A 25,252-nucleotide genomic window follows, 5' to 3' on the forward strand; every position below is an offset into this window, starting at 1 on the left:
CTCCATTTTTCAAGCAGCATGATTCCTTGAGGACTGTTCTTGTTTCATGATATTAACATACAAGACAGATTTCCAAATACATAGCAATATATGGAGTCTAAAGGTTATGATTAATTACCAAAAAGTACAAAAATTCTAAGGTATTTAGTTGTTTTCTGTCTACAGGATGAACTCGAAAACCACGGAAATAATTTTAGATGTTTGAGATTTTTCTGAGTTTAAGTATAAATACATCAAAAAATGAGGGTGCTCAGTGAGTAATCGAGAGAAGCATTTTGGGAAATACTCGGAGAAAAAAAATATCCAGGCAACATAGTGGAGTCTAAGGCGTGTATACGCCTACAAGGGATAGGATAATGAGGTGCATGGGACATGTAGCTAGGTGATGGATGATAGATGAACCAAGAAAGTCCTGTTCTGGATTCTAAGAGCTACTGAAGAACAGAGACGACAACCTAACAGTTAGTAGGTAGATGGTCAGTTGGATGATTGATTTGGGGGAGGGGACCAAACAGCAAGGTCTTCGGTCCCATAGGAGGGGGAAGGAAGCTGGCTGTGCCCAAGTAGATAGATGACTTTAGATCACATCTGGCCAAACGTGGGAGTGTAGATCTGGAGACAGCATTGCTTGTAAACGTCTAGATAGCATTTCACGTTCCATGCATATTCATACATTGAAGGAGAGGGTAAGACCACACTAAGAAAACGGTAAGGGATTCCCAATTATCGACTTCCCTCAGTTCCTACTCGCAACCCAATGCCATCGACATCCATGGATCAGCATATAGTAGTGAAGAGATTTTTTTTCGTTTTCTCCTTCTCAAGACACTATAATCACAAAGACGATTTACTGTCTGTTCTCAACAATATATAGTCGCAGTTTTCAGACATTATTATAAAAACGTCTAGTAAAACCATAAAATCACTGTTTCACATTTTTAACTGAAAGAAATAGTAATTTATTCGTTTCGTTTCTTATGAATATTATTTATCTAGCGTTTTACTGTTATTAGACATGAATACATTTTTGCATTTTCCTCTCAGAGGTCGTCAGCGTAAGGCTGCAATGGCACATTCTCATTCCAGAAATCCATCCGCTCTCCATCCTTGTTATGGGCGACAGTAAAGTTGGCCTGCATCAGCATGTAGCTGCGGGTTTCATTGTTATAGGATTCCCATACTATAGGGTCCGCCTCGGGCGTTGGATTCCTGTGAGAAAACGTATACATGTATTTATAAGGATCATAGCTCTTATATAGTGGATTTTTTCTGAGTACAGATCAAATGTTTGGCTTTTTTTTTTGGACTTCATAAGCCAGTAACCAAGGTCTGTGGTACCTGTCTACAGGATTATCTAAAATTTAGCAAATGGCGATAGTGATACTGAACAAACTGTGTACATACCCATACTTCGTGAAGTTAGTCCAGTACCGAAGCATATTCCTGCGTATACGATCTTCTTCAGATTCTGGATCCAAGTTATATTCGGTATCTTTCCTCAGGAACAGGAATGGTAACTCACCTGAATGAGATACACCTGGAACAAGGGATTATTTACTTTTTTCAGTTTTAAGGTATTCTGGAACGTTTATTCATCTACATGAACAATTAAATCTGTACTCCATAAGACACCTTACAGTGTGAGGCAGAGGGTACTTTGTGTACTATTGTCACTTCCTCCCTTTCCTGTTGTAGTGGCGAATGGTGTATGCGAACGAAGACGGATTGCTGGTATACACTTACGACCTTGTGAGCTCGTATCTCTCTATTTTTATCGTCACGGTCTTATCGTGAGATATATATGAGACGAATCAATATATTCATCGATACTTGTCAGACTGCATGCTGTTGGAATTTTAACAGTACACCATAATGTGATACACAATGCCTCTGTTGTAGCATCTGCAACTGGAGTTAGATGAACACATCAGTGACGCCTTCACTTTTACTAAACGAACCTGTAACGAAACGTGCTGTTCTTCTTTGGTTTGTTTCTATATCCTCAATCAATATTACCTGGCGAGGATCCCAGACTGACGAGCAACATAAAACGATCGGGTGAACGAGAGTTTCGTAAGCTACTTTCTTTGTGAATGGCGTACACTTCCTGAGCATTCTTCCAATGAATCTTAGTCTAGCTTCTGCCTTATCCGCTATTAACTTTATGTGGTTATTCCACTTTAAATCACACCATATGCATACTCCTAGCTATTTTACAGATGTGGTTACTCTGCAATCGTGGAATTGCAGAATACTGGCTCCTTCTGCCTACTCATCCACATTCAATAACATTTATTTATGTTGAGAGTCAACTCTAAATTCAAGCACCAAGTGTCGATCCTCTGAAGGCATTCCTAAATTTCGCTACAATTTTCGGGCATTACAACTTCTCTGCATACAATAGCATGATCTGCTAACAGCCTTATGGAGCTTTGCTATTATCCACTATGCCATTTATTTTAATAACTTTTCTGATGTCTTGACTATACTTTTTATTATTTCTAAAATCGCCTTACATGTCTTATTTTCAAAGGCTATAAAATACAACATAAAACCGGTATCAGAAGGTATGAAAATACGTTACATTTCGCCATTGATTAGAGACATAGTATAAGGAGTAGCATATGGTTTTATAGCTTACCAGTGTTATGTCAATCGTGTAAAATTGTTCATTAGATAATTGTATCTCGACAACATTCTCAATCAAGAGAAAAGTGCTTACTGCTACCAAGGGAGAAACTGAAAGTTAAGTGGACTAAATAATTAAGTGGCGCTGGATATGTGGTGTATGCTACATTTGTTTGTTAACAACTGCGTTTCCATCGTTACATCATGTAAAATAATTTCATCACTAAACAATTTATGGAAAATACAATAACAATGTTTTACAAAGGGTATCTCTTTACAAAACAGTGCGTAAAAGATCTTCTGAATGGTCGAAAATTATACATTGGAAGAGTACACTCAGTGGTCCTGCGGTGCATGGGGACAACTGTCTCATCATCATCATCATCATCATCATTATCATCATTATCTCAACCATTCCCCACATCATGTGGGGTTGACATTGCTTTGCTGGATCCTTATCTTCCATAAACGCCTATCCAGTGGTTCTTCTCTGAGTCATTCTTTCTCCCGTAGGTCTCTTGCTACCTTGTCTTTACACTCAGTTTCGTTCTTCCTCTTCTACTTGATCCATTGCTTCTTAGGTCTTCATCTATTCTCCCCACGTAGTACTCCCCTCTTCTATGCATATGTCCATATCATCTTAGCCTACATTCTTGTATCTTCTTCCCCATGGGCCGACTTTCACTGTTCCCCTGATGTACTCATTCCTTAGTCTATCCTTTCGTGTCACCCTACTCATCCACCTTACCATCCTCATTTCTGCCACTTCCATCTTTTTCTCTTGGTCTTTTGTAATTGGCCAACTTTCTGCGCTATGCAGCATCACAAGCTTCACCACAGACTTGTAAAGCTTTCCTTTCATTCTGCAGCTAACCTTCTTATCACATAGCACTCCGCTCAGTTTCCTCCAGTTCATCCATCCATTATTTATTCTGCCCTCTATTTCGACCTCCAGACCTCCCTCGCTTTACATGTAAGAGCCTAGGGATTTAAATTTCTTGACCAGCATCAGTTGTTCTCCTTGCAGGTTAATGTATAGATCTTTGGCATTCTTTGTACGCATGTACTCTATTTTCACCCTGCTAATTCTCATACCCCTTTCCTCTAGAGCTTATCGCCACTGTTCAAGCTTGTCTTGAAGTACCTCCTGGGTGGGTTGACAGATTACAACATCATCAGCAAACATCATGCTCCAAGGTGCCTCTTTTTTCACATCTTTGACTAATACATCCATGACAAGATCAAAGGGATATGGGCTGAGAGCAGATCCTTGATGTAGTTCTACACTCACTGGACATGCCTTTGTTGCACCTGCACTGCTCCTGACATGTATCATTGCACCTTCACTCATCTACCAACCTGATATATTTTTCTGGCAATCATTTACTTCTCAGACATATCCATATCTCTTGCATCGGCACTCTGTCATATGCCTTCTCGTGATCGATGAAGCCCATATGTAGTTTTGCTTGTACTTTTCTGCGGTTTCTAGACGCAACATCTTCTCGAATGAGATTTTCACTCTGAAGCGGTGTGTGCGCTTATATGAAACTTCCTGACAGATTAAAACTGTGTGCCGGACCGAGGCTCGAACTGGGGACCTTTGCCTTTCGCGGGCAAGTGCTCTACCGACTGAGCTACCCAAGCATGACTCACGCCCCGTTCTCACAGCTTTACTTCTGCCAGTACCTCGCCTCCTTCCTTCTGAGAAGCCGTGCTTGGGTAGCTAAGTCGGTAGAGCACTTGCCCGCGAAAGGCAAAGGTCCTGAGTTCGAGTCTTGGTCCGGCACACAGTTTTAATCTGCCAGGAAGTTTCAACATCTTCTCAATTACCCTTTCCCAGATCTTCATTGTGTGGGACATGACTTTTATCCCTCTATAATTGGCACAGTTTTGGATATCCCCTTTCCACTTAAATATGGGAACCTGTATATTGCTTCTCCACACATTCGGGATTCTTCCTCTTTCCAGATCTTCTGCGTTAGATCTCAGAGAATATCAGTTTCCTGTTATCCCAGACTTTTCCATGCGTCTATTGGAATTTGGTCTGCCCCTAGGGACTTACCATTTTTCATTTTCTTCATCGCGTGTTCGATTTCTTCCCTGCTTATACTTTGGATCATTCCTTCATTTATATTTCCATGCTCATACTTCTCTTGTACGTTTCCCTCGTTCAATAGCCTTTCAAAGTACTCCTACCACCTATTCAGGATTTTCTCAAGGTCGTGTAATACTATACCAGTACCTGATCCATCCTTTATCTGCCTCATTGATGTCATGTACTTGGTAGCCTTATCTCTTGCTTTACCGATTCGTAGGAGTTGCCTTCCTTCCTGTCTATTAACAAATAATATCACTACAGCCATCAGAAGTTCATAGAAAAACATTTTATAAGAATTTACAACGTCTAGAAATACCAGTTGGAGCACATAGCATTCACATATATGGAGCAGGTGGTGCCCATGCATTGCTATTTCCGACAGAACCCCATACATCAGTTCCATCAATAGCATATGCCAACCATGCCAGATCGCCTTATCGTCATTCCTTAACCCCAAACAGTTTAACTAAAGCATCATCCAAAATACAGTCATGTAAAAATCAGTGGAACATTATGTATATTGTGAACAGTAATGGTCCTATAACACACTTTGGGGTACACACAAGGATACTTTCATGCATGAAGATTTTTCTACATACTAAAGATTTGCTGATCACAGAGCATTGGAACAAATTGAATCGTGATGCTAAAGAAATCTGGAAACAACAGTATAAGTTCAAATTACAAAATGAATTTAAAATGAAAATTTTATATATGATACTAATTTTCTCAGCCAACGTCGATTTTGTACAGTTTTGTGTTCAGTGTCAAACATGAGGGTTGTTTTTAGTAATGCCTATAATCTTTAATGGTGGTGACGATTACTATTGATATTATTCTTCTTTGTTGGGGGTACTGTTTGGTCCTTTCAAAAATGTTCAAATGTGTGTGAAATCTTACGGAACTTAACTGCCAAGGTCATCAGTCCCTAAGCTTACACACTACTTAACCTAAATGATCCTAAGGACAAACACACACACCCATGCCCAAGGGAGGACTCGAAATCCGCAGGGACCATTGGTCCTTTCCTCCAAATCAATCAACCAACCTCGTCGACGTTGCACTGTGGTAACAGTATTTGTTTCTGTATTAGTAACCTTCTTACAGACAAGATGCGAGTGATACTGTTGAACATCTCTATAAAGATAACAAAGTTGCCAGACATCTCCATACAGTGTTTTAATTTCGCAGGCAGCACAACAAACAGCAAGAACGAACAGATTGCAAGAATCTCCTGACGTTTTATTACAACAGCTTATACTCTGAACGCTTTTATACGAAAGCTAGACTTACTCTATTACCTAGGGGATCGTAAGTCAGTAATCATATAAAGTATAAAACAATATCTCTAAACGAGAGAGGTACCACAGACAAGGAAAGAGACTGATCTACAATTGCCTGCGTCACGTTCATAGACAAGATGGCCGCTGAGTGAGATCTCAGGTATTTTCTTCGTCCACTAAAACAACTTATTTAAGAGGAAATAGTGTCAAATTTAAATTTTCTTTGTTTCGTATATTTGCTGTAGAGTCCGTTCTTGTCATACAACAGAATGTTAGCGTCCCAGCAGTGCTTATTCTTGAAAAATCTTCGTGCTATCTGAAGTCCCGACAATCGCGACATAACCCGAAATTTTACGTGACATAAACATAAAAAATCCTATTCAAGTTTTCTTGATAGAGCAAAATTCGTTTAAGAAAGACAGCTACTATTTTCAACAGTGTCTATTGTCGCAATTAAAGTGTAACTAAACGTTTGTAAATCCTATTTAACTAACACATTTCGTATTGTTTACTAGTTAGACGCGATCTAGGCCTAAATTTTCCGTGTTATACACAAACTCGTCTGATAACATAAATTCTCTAAAAGCAAAGTAATTACTAATTCATTCTTCTGTCATTGTATCTCTAAATCAGTACAAAAAGAACAACAACCGCACATAAGACCTTTGCGTCGTTTTTTCTTTACGTACAGCCAATCTCGCACCCTTGACAAATTTAAAACATTCTTTAAACTTAATTATTCTTTTGAAACTGACCATGAGTGAGAAATATGGAAGCTCTTATATGATAGTGAGTAGAGGGATTTGTTGCCAGTCTTGTAGGAAATATTTTCACTGGGGGGTATGCAGAGGGGGGAATCTTGGGAGAACAGAAAATGCTCTCTCCTGGAACTGCAGAGTATGCAGTAGGAACATTTTGATTGTAGAACAGGAAAGGAAAATCTGTGCCCTGCAGGCACAGTTGAAGGAAGCAAGGAAGGAACTGATACGGATCAAGGGAGATTGGGGGAGGAGGGTGGTTGGGAACTGATAGCTGGTAGGAGGATAGGAAGAAAGAGAACGCAATTTGATAGATTTATCATCAACACCAAAAACAGGTATCTCCCACTGCCAGAGTTAAGTGGAGAAGAGCCTCAGGTAGAACGAGGAGCAAGAGGTGTGCAGCACACTTCAACCGAGGCCAAGAAGCCAAGGGATATACAAAATATTAGGAAGAAGAAAGTGCTGCTGCTAGGTAGTAGCCATGGGCGAGGTGTAGGTGCTCACTTACAGGAAAGTTTAGGGGCTATGTACCAAGCCACCAGTATCTTGAAGCCAAATGCAGGGCTAAGTCATGTGATATCTTGAAGCCAAATGCAGGGCTAAGTCATGTGATAGAGTAGGGTCTTTATATAAGGACTTCACAAAAGAGGACCATGTAGTGATAGTGGGTGGGACGGGAAACAGTTTGGACAGGAATAGGGCATATAACATAGGTGGTGACCTGGACAAGATAGCGTCCCTGACTCATGGCACCAATGTAAACTTTGGTGAGCTGATCCAGCGTCAAGATCGACCACACCTTGATGGAGTTGTGAGGTGAGTCAATGTTAGGTTAGAGACGACTCTGAGGGCAGCCAACTTTGCTCATGGTTCTCTGGTGCCTGTTGGGACTATCAACAGATGGAGTTTCACTAGGCATGTCCTACACCTAAACAGGACTGGAAAGGGAAGACTGGCACAGCTGATTCATGAAAGTATAGACGGTGGATCTTTTGTCATGGGTAAGAGAAGTAGGTCTTTTTTAGGATAAATCCAGACAACAGGTTCCCCTGTCTAAACAGTATCTCCAGCAGTTTAAAAAATACTGAAACAATCACTCACAAGACAGATTTTAATACTTCAAATAACACACATATCAGATGTCACAAAGAAAAACAAACCATTGATAAATTATGGTTCTTCGAAGTTGAAGTCCAATCTTTGAACTGCACAGTAGTTTGTGTTACCGAGCACTGGTGTAGAGACACAGAAATGCAACATGCAGTATTGCCAGTGTATGAAGTCCCAAACTCTTACTGCAGAACTGCTTCAAGGGGTGAAGGATCATGCATTTATATCAGAAAAGGAACACAGTTCAAATCAAGACATGAGCTCAGTAAAGTAAGTGAAGACAGACACTTTGAAATATCAGCTACTGAATTAACAGGTCTTGATATCACCAAGAAATTAATCATTTTGTGTGTGTATAGATCTCCCAGTGGTAGCGTGGACACTTTTTTCAATACATTAACAGAAGTTCTAGATAAAGTCTCAAGCGCAAAGGTCAGCATAATTCTGTGTGGGACATGAACATCATCACTAATATCATAAATGAATCCAGCAGCACCCTCATAAATATCCTTCCAAGTTTTGGCATGTCCCTATTGGTCAATAGTGCAACCAGGGTTACTACAATGATTTCATCAGTAATTGACCATGTGGCCACTAATATGGACAGGGGAAAATGTGATGTAGCTGTAAAATATCTCAGACTATCAGACTATCTCTGTCAACTAACAACAGTAAAATCAGGCATCGAATCATTCCCTAAACTACATGCCAACAAATGACATCTATCAGAAATCAAAATATAAGATTTTTCAAAAGAACTAGTAAAACAAAGCTGGGATAAGGAAACCAATGTGAATATGAAATTTTCTAAATTCTCCACATTATGTAAGTTGAACTTTGAAAAGGCATTTCCAAAAGTATGCATGCCTGTATGTACTTCACACAAAACAGATGAATAACAGCAGGTACTAAGAAGTCCTCAAAACACTTAAATGCCTCAGTTCCATGAAAAAGAGACACAATGATACACGATTTTTAAATTTCTATGATAGCTACAAAAAGATCTATAGGAAGGTTTCTGATTGCTGCAAAAAAAGACATTTGATGACAAAAAATATATAATGCAGGGAATAAAAGCAAAGTAGTCTGGGATGTTATAAAAAAGGAAATGGGGAGAGGCAAACAAATGCACAATAACATACTGCTAAGGGAGGGGGATAAGGTAATAAATGATCCACAACACTTAGCGAACTATCTAAATGAGCACTTGTCAAGTATTGCAGAGAAGTTGCAGCAAAATTTCGCCAAAACAAATTTAAAACCTGTAAATAATGTTGCACTAAATACAATGATGTTACTTCCAACCACAGAGATTGAAGTCAATAAAACTGTTCAAAAACTAAAAAATAAAAAGTCAGTATGCATAGATGAAGTACCAATGTGTGTACTGAAACAACGCATAGAGATTATACGAGGCCCCTTAACAAATATAATAAATGAACCCTTCACATCAGGGACATTTCCAGAGCAGTTAAAACAGGCAAGAGTTGTACCTTTGCTTAAGAAAGGTAATGGAGAAGACATAGAAAATTATCAGCCCATTTCCCTGCTGTCACCATGTTCCAAAAGAATAGAAGCAATTATGAAAGACAGATTAATGAATTACCTGAATAAATACAGTCTTTTAAATGAATCACAGTTTGGTTTCTGAACTGACAAAAATACAGAGACAGCCATAATATAATTGACAAAAGTTGTACTTGATGGTCTTGATAAAGATGAATGGGTCACAGGCATATTTTTGGATCTTTCTAAAGCCTTTGATACAGTCGACCACAAGATTCTATTAAATAAACTAGAAGCATTAGGAATAAGAGGGGTAGCTAATGACTGGTTTTGACCATACCTGTCAGATAGGGTACAAAGAGTAGAGATAACACATACTTCAAATAGATCTAAACATTCAGTAAAACACTTAACAGAACCAAAATACATTAATATAGGCATTCCACAAGGTAGCATATTAGGACCAGTGCTATTCCTCATATAAATCAATGACTTTCCCAATAGTGTTACTCAAGGCGAAAAAATTCTCTTTGCTGATGACAGCAATATTATAGTCATTGAGAAAACAAGAGAACTCCTCGCAGAGAAAGCAAATGAAACTCTCAAGGAAGTTTATGATTAGTCAACAAGCAATAAAGTGACATTGAACATAAAGAAAATTAATGCCATGAATTTCAGTTTGAAGAGGGAAAATAACAATGTTAAATTAAGTATAGATGGCACCTCTATAGTCTGTGCTACAAATGCAAAATTTCTAGGAATGAATATTGATTCTCAGTTGAAGTGGTGTGAACACACAAAGGTACTTGCAAACAGGATGTCATAGCATGTTATGCCCTTAGAATCCTATCATTAGTGTGTATCATGCAGTGTATTCTAGTTACATACTATACATATGTACACTCAATTTTTAGCTATGGCTTTCTGTTGTGGGGAACAAATACACAAAATATGAACACAATTTTCAAACTTCAGAAAAGAGCCATAAAAATAACAACCAAAAATAGTAGTCAAGCTCATTGTAACGATCTGTTCAAAACATTGGGGATTTTAACTGCACCATGTGAATACATTTACCAGTCGGTTGTACACATCAAAAATGTCATTGATAATTACTGCACAGATAGCTCTGTCCATGACCATGATACAAGAGCTAGATTCAACTTACATTTACCAAGAAAAAATAAACATAAAACTCAAAACAGCATTTTCTACCAAGGAATAAAACTGTACAATAAATTACCAAAAGAGGTTAAAGAAATTGGAAAACTACACTTATTTAAATAGGGAGCTAAAAATACCTGTTACAATACATTTTATACATTGAAGGGTTACTTAGATAAAACGGAGTAGGGTTTGGTAAAAAAAGTTGTACAAATAAACAATAATAATCATTATAAAACATCCAACTTTCCACATAACACCTTCACAATATGTTTTTTCCTTCTTTTTTCCTCTTCTATAAATACTTACCCCCAAGCTATGCGTAGCACAACACTAACGCCTCTTCCTTTTTCTGAGCTCAACATCACTCATTATAGAGACACTGATTCAGTTTTTCAGGGTAGCAAATGGGAAGCTGTGGTACAGAAAATGGCCCAGAGCTCACCGGTGTGTGTAGTGAGTGAAGTGTTTCGAAAAAATGTGTGTATAGTGTGTGCAGTGACTGATGGTCAGATATGAGTGAACAGTGTGGCATTACATTATTTAACAAGTTATTTGTAAAAAAAAGTATTGTATACCAGGAGGAAATCTAATGATTGTCTGTAATCACAAGTCTGTAAAAGTATGTGTATACAAAATAGCTTATTTTAAATTGGTCTAAACTTGTAAATACTTTGACATGCTCTATATCGTTGTAAAAAGAGATCTACAGATAAATGAAGCTACGACCACTACTACTAATGTTGAGAGGGATCATGTGTGACAATGACGATGTGATGAGATTTCAAGCCGGCCAGAGTGGCCGAGCGGTTCTAGGCGCTTCAGTCTGGAACCGAGCGACCGCTACGGTCGCAGGTTCGAATCCTGCCTCGGGCATGGATGTGTGTGATGTCCTTAGGTAAGTTAGGTTTAAGTAGTTCTAAGTTCAGGGGACTGATGACCTCAGCTGTTAAGTCCCATAGTGCTCAGAGCCATTTGAACCATTTTGAGATTTCAATAAAAAGAATCACATTGCAAGGAGAACAATGGAGCTAAGATAGGAAAGCAGAAATCGATAATTTTGTTGCTCCTGACAAGTTTGGAAGTTCCTACAGGCTGAGTTAGATGTCACACAAAATTATTTCTTTGGAAGTGAAACTCACAACGAGTAGTAGAACATATTAGGTAACGATACTGAGGACATGTGAACTACATACTGAATGACCGAAGGCGGCAGAACAAAAACTAATTAATTCCGAGAACAGTGGCTGCCTGTCCTCGACGGTACCCAAACACTTTATTGGCAAATGATGAGGAACGTACGTGTAATTTCGAGTGAGCGCCTCATGTGGGCAGAAATTCCTATCGCCAGCAGAAGCAAGACTTCTACGTGCCTCTGTGCCCTCCAAAAGTTTTGGCATGTATCTCCCCAAGATGTGAAACGTAAACTTGTGTATCATTTGTTCTGCCTAAACTCCACTACTACGATATAAGACAGTACGACACGACTATTGGTAACTCTAGACTGCAGGTGGGCAACCAGCAACCAGCGGGTTGGATCCAGCCCACGATTTGTTGCAGTTCGGCCCGCGGAAGAAATTCGTGCGAGTGAGAGCCAGATACTCGAACTGTACTCCATCGACAACGTATCTTTGGATATTTTCGTGACACTCTGCTCACTTAGCGTTTGCAACTCATGACGCAGACCGTTACAAATTGTGCTTACTCTGCGTATGCCATTTCGCTGTAACTGGATTTGACCAATGAAGAGAAACACGTTTCCAGTACGAGCAGAAACAGCATATGGCTATGCGATTAGTCATCAAAAGTATTTTTGGATAAATATTTAAAAAAATATGCTTGCTAATAGTGTTCGTGTATCTTTACACACTAAATTTCAAACACTTGACTGACTTCCTTGCAGCCAAAAATCGCGAAGCTACTCCTAATTCCTTGCCCACTGGAATTACGTGTCTCACTGTCGTACTTCGTTTTACTATCCTGTCTTGTATTAAATCAGTAAATAATTTATGTCCGTTGTTTACGTACTACAACACTTCTACTAATGAAACTGAAGGTAATTTACAGTGAATTAGCTGCTACCGGTTGCTTTTATAGGCTTCCAATGTTCAGATGTTTATATTTATTTACATGTTGTGGACGCTTTTTCTCTTTACAAACAGTGTTACAAAATTTTGCAACTTGAATTTTTAAGACAGTAATTGTAAAACGTCGTAAGGACACAATGTTCACAATACGTAAATAAATGTAAACATCTGGAGATGGGGTGGACACAAAAACGAATGTACTTTCAAAAATGAGTTTTTTGAGGCATCATTTGTTGGCGCTTCGTGAAAGGGGTGCCATCATATCGATGCATTACTCGATAACATCATCGTATGGACGCTGTAGTTTTGACTTCATTCACTAGGAGCGCTGTTGCCACATCAAGTGAGTGGCAGCCCGCATACGTATGAATGTGATTCAGGCCCACAGGTCACCAAAGGTTGCCCATGCCTGCTCTAAATTGTTAGAACTAATCATGTATGCTCGTTTGCTTCACTTTTACAACACCTGTCTGAATATTTCAGTGCTTCATACACCCATTTTGGACCACAGCAGCCAGACAAGTTACAAGACTGTCAAACACTATCTCTACTTCATCAGTTCCATAGTGAACTAATATCCCAGTGCCTCACATAAGATATCAACTACTCCTCCTCCCAGATGATGTCCTCATGCCTTCCTACCCCTACCCCTACCCCTCCTACCAGATCTAATCCCTCCTTATTCCCCCCCCTCCTCAGGGCTCCCTCTCTCCCTCCCTCTCTCCCTTCCCTTCTACCTGCTTTTCCCTGCTGAACCCCCCCCCCCCCCCCCCGGGCTTCCAGATCCTTTCCTTCTCACCTCCACACTGCCCCCCTCCTACCACCCTCCTGGTTCCGCCATACCATCTCTCCCCCCCTTTTCTTCCCTCCCTCCTCCCTTCACCCAGTGGTAGGTCCCCTTTGGTGCAGCGATTTTTAAAGTTTTCATTGTGGTGTCAGTGTTACTCCAGTGCCGTGAGCAGTGCAACATTCCAACAGCACAGCAGTGTCGCCAGCATCATTCATTTGTGTCCCCACTGTGGTGTTTCTTTGTTTTCGTGTCGACTCACAGTGTTCATTCTCTGCATGTGTGTATGGTTCTAGTCTATGTTGTTTTTAAATCTACCGTTTCTACTCATCTCTTTTTGTTCTTGTTAATTCATCATTTTATACCATTCTATGTTATGTGTTATATTCTCATAAGCCTATGTTTTCACTGTAACTCTCTTGGGTGAAGAGTGGCGTATTGTGCTGCTGCCAGCCCGCCCCTTTTTGGGGAGTGAAATGACAATAAAGAAAAAAAATCAACTACTTCTTATCTCATCCAAATCGGAAAACAAGATCTCATTTATCTAAAACTATAGCTGTGTCCAGCCATAAAGGAAAAACATTCATAAATTCCTTCTCTGTCGCTGTTGCCCTTCTATGGAGCAAGTGCTGCACACAATTAATTAAAGAAAAAACTCCCTTCTATCTGTCTTATAACTTTTTCTTAAAATACGTCATCAAATATGGCGAGTGTGTCAAACATAAGCAAATATTGCCATCTTCTTCCAGATATGCTTCTTTCCCTTTGCGGTTCTGTCAGTCTTTACCCCTGTCATCAGTTCTTCCGTTCTCCTACGTCCCCCCTCTTCCTCCCATTCTCTCACATTTGTCCTCTGTCTAAACCTACTTCTTTTTCTACTTTACATGGGCTAATATCAGTTGCACTTTATTTTACTATAGCTAAAGTGTATGGTGTAGTGATTTCTAAGCGTAGAACCCAGTATGAAATACATAATATGTCTGTCGCAATGACCATAATGCAAACTATGTAGAACACATGGTTTGGTGTAAAAGAGGATCCAATGGCCCATATATTGCCAGAATATGTAAATAAATGTATAATGAGTAAATAGCATGCTTATTCTTGTAGGGCATGCCTGCTACAACAGTAACGAATATGTGGAATTGACGTGCAGAAGAGAGTGGTTGTAAACTATGTGTGGGTGCTATACCATATAAAGTGATCAAATTCTACTGTTTTTGGTTAAGTACCGCTACAAACTATGGTGAATTCATGGCCGTAAACGATTCTGATACCAAAGTGAAGGCAGTCTGGCACCCTACATTGTTTAGCGACATCTCAGGCAAATCCCTTGATTATATCCTGGGGCGACATCAGACGCTATAGGTGATCTCTGTTCACACGAGTTGTGGGTAATCCAAGCAGATCCAATACATCAGAATAATTTTAGTGCTAATTTACGTTTCGTATTTCAGAAAGACATTTCCCGACGACATATTGTGAGAAATACGCTAGGCGTCTTCGAAAAACTACCTGCTCCTTCACCTGGAACGTCGCACATCAAACACGTGTGTGTTATGGTTAATTGGTAAATTGCTCGTGTTCCATCACCGCTGTTGATGCTTTGTGGAATAGAACCCATTTCGCTTGAACAAAGATTCCCCAGGAACAAATTCAGGCTCGTTTTAATCTTATGCCACGACATTTGCAACTCTGAGTTTAACACGCTGGGGCTTCGCATCACACAGAATTCTCAAGCTTGAAGACCATTTTTAGCCATGACAGAAGAGAGGAGTGATAATTCTCAAAAATCTTTTATGCAGTCACATGATCAACAGCTGCTGCAAATTTTTCTATGAAACGACTTCACGGTAATGTGCAGAAAGAAACTGAAGATTTATTTGGTTCAAAAATGGCTCTGAGCACTATGGGACTTAACTGCTACGGTCATCAGTCCCCTAGAACTTAGAACTACTTAAACCTAACTAACCTAAGGACAGCACACGACACCCAGCCATCACGAGGCAGAGAAAATCCCTGACCCCGCCGGGAATCGAACCCGGGAACCCGGGCGTGGGAAGCGAGAACGCTACCGCACGACCACGAGATGCGGGCAAGATTTATTTGACAGTGAAAATTACAAATTAAAGGCGAGTTTTGTTGTTCTGTACATCAAGTAGCACTTAGTGCTACATTTGCAGGCATGGGACACGTAAAGAAATGAATAGTTATATTGCTGAAGTCGCACGCGCTACTCCACCGTCAGATGCAACACTTTTCGGTGGAATTGAACAAAGAGTATGGAGACTTTATATATTACGAAAAGTATTATTGTTAAGTCACGGAGAATGCCTGGAAAGATTTTTCTATTTAAAACATGCTGTTGTTGATTTATGAAGTAAAAAGGCCCACGGAAAGGAAAATTAGAACATCGGTAAGGGATTGCAGACTGCCCACAGTTGCAAGGCGAGAAATAATTATTTCTGATTTGATCGGAATGCATTTAAAACGAAAATCGCATTGCAGAAGCGAAAAATTCTGTCGATCTGAGTCCAGTTCCCTAAGCTCACTGATGTTAAAGAAAACACGAAGTTTAAGGAATTCATTATGACCTTGAAGCGAATACAAGGATAGTTTTCTGAACGTCTTGTGGACAATGCCAGTCTTTTAAATCTGTTTTCGAACAGTTTTCGAATTCGTTTGCCGTTTCAGCTGAAAGCGACCTAGTGCATGCACAAATGTAACTGACTAATCTGCAATGTAATCTTGTTTTAAGGACAAATCCTTTTACGTACAAAACTGTTCAAGATGTCTACATTGCTTTCCTCGTTTAGAGTTTCCATGTCTTCATAACGAGATTGCGAAAGTCCTTCAATATTTCGATCAACGTATGTGTGTGAAAGAGCTTTTTTGCGATCACGAAACTAATTATGTCGTAACCTGAATGCGAAAATGTGTGAAACTGTCTGCGTCTGTCCGTTGCCGATGGCCTGTACCAGATAAAAATTATACAGGCCGTCCCGGAAATGTTGCGATAAATTTAGAGGGGTTGTGAAGGATGTCTTGAGGAACATACAATGAAGGCTTCCACGACCGGATGATTCAGCTGCCAAGAATTCTTCCGGGTTGTATGGCCGTGGTCCACGGAACTCTTCTAACCCTGTCGTTTCCTCCAAAGCTACGTTGGTCATCTTCAGAGGTGCTCCTGGTTGTGCTGAGTCTTGCCGGTCGTCAAGGAAACGTCACCCAACGACACTACAGAGCGTCGAAGTTAGGCGCGTCAACACCTGCCACTAAGCCACCGCTTCAGTACCAAACATGACTTTCTAAGCTGACTGTAGGTTAGGTTAGGTTAGTGGAGTTTAACGTCCCGTCGACAACGAGGTCATTAGAGACGGAGCGCAAGCTCGGGTTAGGGAAGGATGGGGAAGGAAATCGGCCGTGCCCTTTCAAAGGAACCATGCCGGCATTTGCCTGAAACGATTTAGGGAAATCACGGAAAACCTAAATCAGGATGGCCGGAGACGGGATTGAACCGTCGTCCTCCCGAATGCGAGTCCAGTGTGCTAACCACTGCGCCACCTCGCTCGGTACAGCTGACTGTAGGAGAAACGTCTTGCAGTGTTGTTTGTTATTCAGTAATCGCGAATGACTGCGCAGAAAGGCCTTGTCTCCCATGAATGCAGTGCTTGGTTGCCTTGCTGGATGACAGTTATACAAACGGTTTCCATCTGCGGTTTATTTTCCTCCTGGATACCTCTAAAATCTTCCATCTTTTTCACATTCATAGGAGACAAGGGCTGTCTATGCAACAGCTAGCTCCATCTTCTCCACTGGTGATTTTGGCAATCAGTCACGATCACTGAATAACAAACAACTTTCCTCCTATAGCCCATCAGCATACTAAGTCACGTTTGCTGTCGAACGGGTGGCCCAGTGACAGGTGCTGGCGCATATAACTTCGACGCTCTGTAGCGTCGTTGGATGACGTTTCTGGACACGGTTTCCTATCCTCGATTCGCTCCTGAAGACACGCTCTACAACACTTCGAAGTTTGTCGTAATAATTCAGTGGGCTCCCTGTGTTACGCCTTCAGCGAATGTATACTGGCTGACTCATCATCGCCTAGCCCAAAACGCCAAGGACAGAAACTTGAAATTTGTAGAGGGTGTTGACCTTAAACTGTAGGCACCTTTTAAGAACCGATTTTTCGAAATTCGCCTTAAGGGGCTGAAACAGAGGATGAAAAGTCTTTTTGAAAATACGTCGCTATCAAGTCAATTTTGAAGCTGGAACTACGAAAAGTTGTATTTAGAAATAAAAAACACGTCTTTCAGTGATGTTTTTAATATTTCGCTACATTAAATATTTCGTTACATTAAAACAAAGACACAGAGATACATTAATTTTCAGTAGAGCTAATATATGTTCATAAAATTATTTTTGTTGCTGTTACGGTGCAAACGAATCGTTACTGATGACTAAATAGATACCACTTTTAAATGTGATTCCGTGCAGAGGAATATCCATTCGAGATGAGAGAATTCAGTACCGGATGTAAGACAGGCGCTAAGTACTATAGAACCAGTTAGTCTGTTTGCTTTCCTAACTCGTCATATCTAACGAAATTAGACCCTTTGGAACAATTTCATTGTGCAAAGACTGGCAGCCATGTAAAGGGTCACTAACTCTTTTATAGTGCGTAGATTTATGCATGAGCAATTGGCTCCACAAAATACAAATTCGATTAAAGGAAAAATACCTATGATGACCACACAGTCTCCGCAAACGAAGAGGTGGGCTCTAAGCTAGTAATTAAATAATATGAAAATTTATATGTTTGTGATCTATCTTGTTGAGCAATGTCAAATATAAAACCTAGTCGTATGCAGTGCGACTGAATTCCCCATTTAATTGCGGTGTGTTCGCAGTTTCCCCTCTTCTTCCTCCTTACGCTCAGGTAGCGAGTCGTGGCGTTGGGGGAAATGTGTAGCCAGGCTGAACCCCATGATCTCTTGCCAGGGCAAGCTTGCAAGCCAAATTCTTGGCTGCCCCTGCGGACTATATCACTATGGGATGGAGTCGCACGCTATACCCTGTATCCAAGATTGTGTTAGGTTATGTATTTGATAATTATTTACGAAAGCGTATAGTTCAAAGAGAAAATTGGTTTTCTTTTTTAATTAATAATTTGTGTATTACCATGTACATAATCTGTAGTTCGTGGCTCATTTCAGCCACATGTATCCTTCTTGGAAATTTCTGGAACTGAACGACGTGGAGCAGTGGCTAAAGCATTCGCATATGAGAGGAGCTGGCTTCAGATCCCTGCCTGACCATCCAGATTAAAGTCTTCCATGGTTTCCATAAACCACTTAGGGCATAAGTCGAAATGGTTCTCTTGAAAAGTACACTGCCAATTTCCTTCTCCTTTTTTTTCCTTTATTGAGTTTCGATTCCCCCCATAGGGGGCGGGCTGGCAGCAACTTAGTACGCCGCTCTTCAGCCTATAGATTTTTAAAACAGAAGAAGAAGATAATAAACAATAAAAGCAGGCAATAAAAACGGTGACTTAGATTGTTGTGGCGTAGCAAGACAGCCACACCACTCGGAGGTAGCCGAAAGGCACGCTAACTAATGCAGACGGGCGTGAAGTCTGAAACAGGATAACTATTGAATGGTAGCAAGAAAAGTACGTAGTTGCTTTATACTTAACTTTTATTCTCTGATGAATACAGCGTTCTTCTTGAGACATTTATACTATAACTCTCAAAGTAGGTAAGGCTAATGGCGCCTTGCTAGGTCGTAGTCATGTGCTTAGCTGAAGGCTATTCTAACTGTCTCTCGGCAAATGAGAGGAAGGCCTCGTACGTCTAGTCGCTAGCAATGTCGTCCGTACAACTGGGGCGAGTGCTAGTCCGTCTTTCTAGACCTGCCATGTGGTGGCGCTAGGTCTGCAAGTACCGATGGCGGCGACACACGCGGGTCCGACATGTACTAATGGACCGCGGCCGATTTAAGCTACCACCTAGCAAGTGTGGTGTCTGGCGGTGACACCACATAGATTGTAAAATGGCGGAAAATTGTGGAAGTTAAAACATAAAACAAAGGGTTGGCGATGCTAATAAAATACACAGGAAGCAGACAGGGAAATAGTAGACAGACAATTAAAAAAACACGGTGACAGTCTGGTTTCTGTTCGCAAGAGATATAAAAATCACAACCAGCGACAATATGATTTCTGTTCGCAACACTTCGGAAAAGACACACAACACTTAACACTCACTTAAAACACTGCACTAAAAAGTTGGCATGAAGATGGCACACCACAGCAAAGGGTACATGGGGGGGGAGGAGATCTGGACAGATGAGGGGTAAATGGGGGGAAGGAGAGGAAAAACGACGCAGGGAGAGGACTCATAGGGGAGGACAGACGTGAGAGGGAGAGGGGAAAGGCGGAGGAGGGGAATGCAAAAGGACTCAAGGCAGGCAGAGAGAGGGTAGGAGGGGAAAAGCAGGATGGAAGGGGGGGAAAGGGAGCCCAAGAAAAGGACAGAGGAAGGCAGGGGGAGGTGAGGATCAGAGTTGATAGGAGGGATAAATGGAGGGAGAGAGGGCATCACCTGGGAAGTGGAGTCGACGGAAGCCACCTTGGGAAAGGAGATGGTGAAGAGGTGGAGGGTAGGGGGGACACAACAGTGAAGGTGTGGTGGAGGGCGGGGGTCAGAGAGGAGAGGAGCAACTAGGGGATGAGGGGGATCAAGGCAGTGGGAGGTATAGAGGACGTGGATATGTAAGGGGAAAAGGAGCAGATGGGGGAAAAGAATCAGGTCATAGAGGATCTGCATGAGGGATGGGAGGCACATACGGAAACGAGGTGGAGTGCCGGCGCTCGAGGATCTGGAGGGACTTATAGAATTTGGGGGGAGTGGATATCCAGGCAGCACTGGTATAACAGAGGATGGGATGGATTAAGGATTTGTAGGTGTGGAGGATGGTAGCGGGGTTCAACCCCCATGTCTGGCCAGAGAGGAGTTTGAGGAGTCGGAGTTGGCTGTGGGCTTTGGATTGGATGGAGTGGAGATGAGAGATCCGGGTGAGGTGACGGTCAATGGTGAGGCCAAGGTAGGTGAGTGTGGGGAAGAGGCAGACAGAACAGGCGCAGATGGTAAGGGAGAAATCAAGGAGCCGGAAGGAGCGAGTGGTACAACCTATGATGATTGCCTGGGTCTTGGAAGGATTGATTTTCAGGAGCCACTGGTTACACCATGCGGCAAAAAGGTCAAGGTGATTCTGGCGAAGCCGTTGGGACCGTTGAAGGGTAGAAGCGAGGGCAAGGAAGGTGGTGTCATCGGGATACTGCAGGAGGTGTACTGGATTGGGGGGGGGGGGGGTTGGGACTTACCGTGTACAGGAAGTTCCTTCTCCATATTTCATCAGTCCAAGTTTTTCTATATCCCCATTTTCCGAAAAGTCATCGGAACACTAAAATCCTAGTCCTTCTCTTTATTGTATTTCAGTTTCCACAAACTAATATACAGGTTGATTATAATTAAACTTTCAAAACGCTGTAGAAATAACACCACTGGTCAGAATGACGTCAAATTGCAACGGAATATTATGGGAGAAGGGGGAAAACGTATGGCAGACGAAAAAAATGTGAAAATTGGTCAATAGAGGGTGCTGTTAGAATACGTAAATGAAAACATCTGCCATGCGCACGACCCATTGAAGTTGGTATAAACAAGCCGGGTACACGGCTTTTCCTCCTTTCGCGTCTGCGACATTCGCTATGACTGTCTCAATGCAGGATCGCGCTCTGTTTGTGAATCTGTATTACAAGAATGATGACTGTGCTCACGTCGCTCTGTGGAAGTTCCGGACACTGAAGGGCTAGAAAAAGGCGGTGGTCCGATGACTGCTGTGAGTCTGGAAGAAATGATTCGGAAATTGGAAAAGACGGATTCGTTTGGTGTGCAACCTGGCAGAGGGAGGAAACGAACTGATTCGACGTCAGTGGAAGCAGTGGCCACAGCAAAGCAGGAGGAGACGAGTGGTGGCGTGCAAACGTGTAGTGCATGGAGAATTGCCCGAACATTGGAGACATACCTGTGATCACGGCGCGTAATTTACTACGAAACATCCTTCTGTGCTATCCATTCAAAATTACCTATGTCGGCGAGTTGCTTCCTGTTGACCCGTCAGCTAGAGAGACCTTTGCTTTAGAATATCTTGCTCGCATGGAAGTGGACAATGATCGGCCGTGGAAGATTTTGTGGATAGACGAAGCCCACTTCCATCTGACAGGATATCTCAATACACAGAATTGTCGAATATGGGCCACGGAAAATCCACACGCAAATCAGCCAGTACCACTTCATCCTGAAAAGGTCACTGTGTGGTGCGGGTTTAGGACATCATTTATCACAGGGCCATATTTTTTTGAAGAGACAAGTGCTTCCTGTCCTGTTACTTGTACCGTCACTGCTAAGCGCTATGAGTGTCTTTTGTGCAACCACGTCATTCCAGCTCACCAACGGCGTGGATGTGTGGACGGGATCATTTTTATGCAAGATGACGCACCTCCACACATTGCAAATTCAGTTAAGCAGCTGCTGAAAAGCCATTTCTGAAATACTAGAATTATCAGCCGCCATTTCCCTACAGCCTGGCTGTCCCGATCAACTGATCTTAATCCATGTGACTTCTGGCTGTGGGGCTATCTCAAAAGATGTGTTCAAGTGCAGATTGCAAACTTAGCTGCACTGAATGCTCGCATTAGCCGGCCGGGGTGACCGAGCGGTTCTACGCGCTTCAGTCTGGAACCGCGAGACCGCTACGATCGCAGGTTCGAATCCTGCCTCGGGCATGGATGTGTGTGATGTCCTTAGGTAAGTTAGGTTTAAGTAGTTCTAAATTCTAGGGGAATGATGACCTCAGATGTTAAGTGCCATAGTGCTCAGAGCCATTTGAACCAATGCTCGCATTGCACAACACATTCTGAACGTGACCCCTGAAACACTTCGATGAGTTGTGGAACGTGCTGTTTCTCGATTTCAACTTGTTGCAGAAAACGGTGGACAGCATACTGAACATGTTTTGCGCCAGTCACACAAAGACTAATAATCCGATTTAATTGCGATTGGTGCTTTTTATGCGGTTTTTGGCCTCAGGACAATTAAAAAGCGATGTGATTGATGTTTTTTCTAGGGTTTTGACCTCACAACAATTAAAATCCGATGTGATTGATTCTTTTATGCGGTTATCGGCCTCAGGACAGTTAAAAACTGATTTTTCCTATCCGATGTGATATAACCGTGCCATGGTGGGTGGGCTTACGTAACAAACAGTATCACGCCTGTACGCTCGTGCACACTGAGTAGTACAGTTTGTTTAACGTCAAACGTGCACCTTAGGCATTGTTGTATGTTTCATTTCTCATTTGTAGTCGACCACTAGTAAATCATAAATCTTATAGCGCCATCTATTGCTACATTTTGTAACTATTTTTTTTTCTGCCTTTCGTTTTCACCCTTCTCTGACAATATTCCGTTGCAATTTGACGTCATTCTGTCAAGTGGTGTTATTTCTACAGCGGTTTGAAAGTCTAACTTTAATTACACTACTGACCATTAAAATTGCAACACCAAGAAGAAATGCAGATGATAAACGGGTATTCATTGGACAAATATATTATACTAGAACTGACATGTGATTACATTTTCACACAATTTGGGTGCATAGATCCTGAGAAATCAGTACCCAGAACAACCACCTCTGGCCGTGATAACGGCCTCGATACGCCTGGGCATTGAGTCAAACAGAGCTTGGATGGCGTATATAGGTACAGCTGCCCATGCAGCTTCAACACGATACCACAGTTAATCACGAGTAGTGCGTGGCGCATTGTGACGAGCCAGTTGCTCGGCCACCATTGACCAGACGGTTTCAATTGGTGAGAGATCTGGAGAATGTGCTGGTCAGGGCAGCAGTCAAACATTTTCTGTATCCAGAAAGGCCCGTACAGGACCTGCAACATGCGGTCGTGCATTATCTTGCTGAAATGTAGCGTTTCGCAGCGATCGAATGAAGGTTAGAGTCACGGGTTGTAACACATCTGAAATGTAACGTCCACTGTTCAAAGTGCCGTAAATGCGAACAAGAGGTGACCGAGACGTGTAACCAATGGCACCCCTTACCATCACGGCGGGTGATACGCCAGTATGGCGATGAGGAATACACGCTTCCAATGTGCGTTCACCGCGATGTCGCCAAACACGGATGCGACCATCATGATGATGTAAACAGAACCTGGATTCATAAAAAAATGACGTTTTGCCATTCGTGCACCCACGTTCGTCGTTGAATACACCATCGCAGACGCTCCTGTCTGTGATGCAGCGTCAAGGGTTGTTGTCTTGCAAACGTCCCCATCTGTTGACTCAGGGACCGAGACGTGGCTGCACTATCCGTTACAGCCATCCGGATAAGATGCCTCTCATCTCAACTGCTGGTGATACGAGGCCGTTGGGATCCAGCACGGCGTTCCGTATTACCCTCCTGAACCCACCGATTCCACACTCTGCTAACAGTCATTGGAACTCGACCAACGCGAGAAGCAGTGTCGCGATACTACAAACCGCAATGGCGGTAGGCTACAATTCGATTTTTATCAATGTCGGAAACGTGATGGTACGCATTTCCTCTCCTTATACGAGGTATCACAACAACGTTTCACCAGGCAACGCCGGTTAGCTGCTGTTTGTGTATGAGAAATCGGTTGGAAACTTTCCTCATGTCAGCACGTTGTAGGTGTCGCCACCGGCGCCAACCTTGTGTGAATGCTCTGAAAAGCTAATCATTTGCATATCACAGAATCTTCTTCCTGTCGGTTAAATTTCGCGTCTGTAGCACGTCATCCTCGTGGTGTAGCATTTTTAATGGCCAGTAGTTTATAAACACCCTTTATATCAACAAAGAACTATTTCCTAGAGCACAGGATATATATGGAACGATTCTGTCTTACGAAGAAGTCTGGACTGAGTTCCACAGTGGCCGAGCGGTTCTAGGCGCTACAGTCTGGAACCGCGCGACCGCTACGGTCGCAGTTTCGAATCTTGCCTCGGGCATGGGTGTGTGTGATGTCCTTAGGTTAGTTAGGTTTAAATAGTTCTACGTTTTAGGGGACTGATGACCTCAGCAGTTAAGTCCCATATTACTCAGAGCCATTTGAACCAATTTTTGAGTTCCACACGCTCCACAATAACTGCATGTGGGGAATAAGTTAGCAGTTAATAAACACTTATTAGTACTTACCCCACTCTGTTGTATTCACATGTTCTCCATGGTAGTCAAACACATAGTAGAAGACTGGTAGATCAGTTATTTCCGTCACTTTCCTGACTAGAGCGTCCGTCGGCTCGAAGATCCCCAAGTCGATGTTGAACTGTTCCAATTGAAACATAGTCTTTATCAGGCTGTTAATGTGATATTGAATTCAAGTGAATAAAATAGAAATTTGTACGACACATACGATCAAGTGAATAAAACTGAAATTTGTAGCCAACATAGATCATATCTTGTTGCTCAATTTTGTCTCTCATCAGTTAACCACGAAGTGCGGACATGGTCCAGTATGATACTAAATGTGCAAGTAGTACGTTATTTAAGAAACACTTGGTGTCATGTTGTTTTTAAGTCCGGAAATGTATTAAAATATTTTATTAGTTTATATCTGTATGCCGACTACTTTTTAATTACACTTGGTTTTTTACCATTCAGTTCACCTAACAGCAGTTTTAACAATATGTGTTCAACGTAAGTTTTAACTGTGTTACAGTTAA

At 41.7% G+C, this 25,252-nt stretch overlaps 1 protein-coding gene across 1 annotated transcript in view; it reads right to left on the bottom strand.

The window, feature by feature from the left end:
- Nucleotides 1-973: 973 nt before the first annotated feature.
- LOC126176752 (cholinesterase-like) overlaps nt 974-25,252 on the bottom strand; it is a 68,818-nt gene continuing 44,539 nt past the window's right edge. Inside the window, exons 8-10 of the mRNA XM_049923921.1 lie at nt 24,726-24,855; nt 1,405-1,537; nt 974-1,209 (exon numbers count right to left, since the gene is read on the bottom strand). Coding sequence (XP_049779878.1) covers nt 1,041-1,209; nt 1,405-1,537; nt 24,726-24,855 — 432 coding nt within the window. The 3' untranslated portion in view covers nt 974-1,040. The remainder of the gene's footprint in view (nt 1,210-1,404; nt 1,538-24,725; nt 24,856-25,252) is intronic.

This window comes from Schistocerca cancellata, chromosome 3, assembly GCF_023864275.1.
Source record: "Schistocerca cancellata isolate TAMUIC-IGC-003103 chromosome 3, iqSchCanc2.1, whole genome shotgun sequence".
NCBI lineage: Eukaryota > Metazoa > Arthropoda > Insecta > Orthoptera > Acrididae > Schistocerca > Schistocerca cancellata.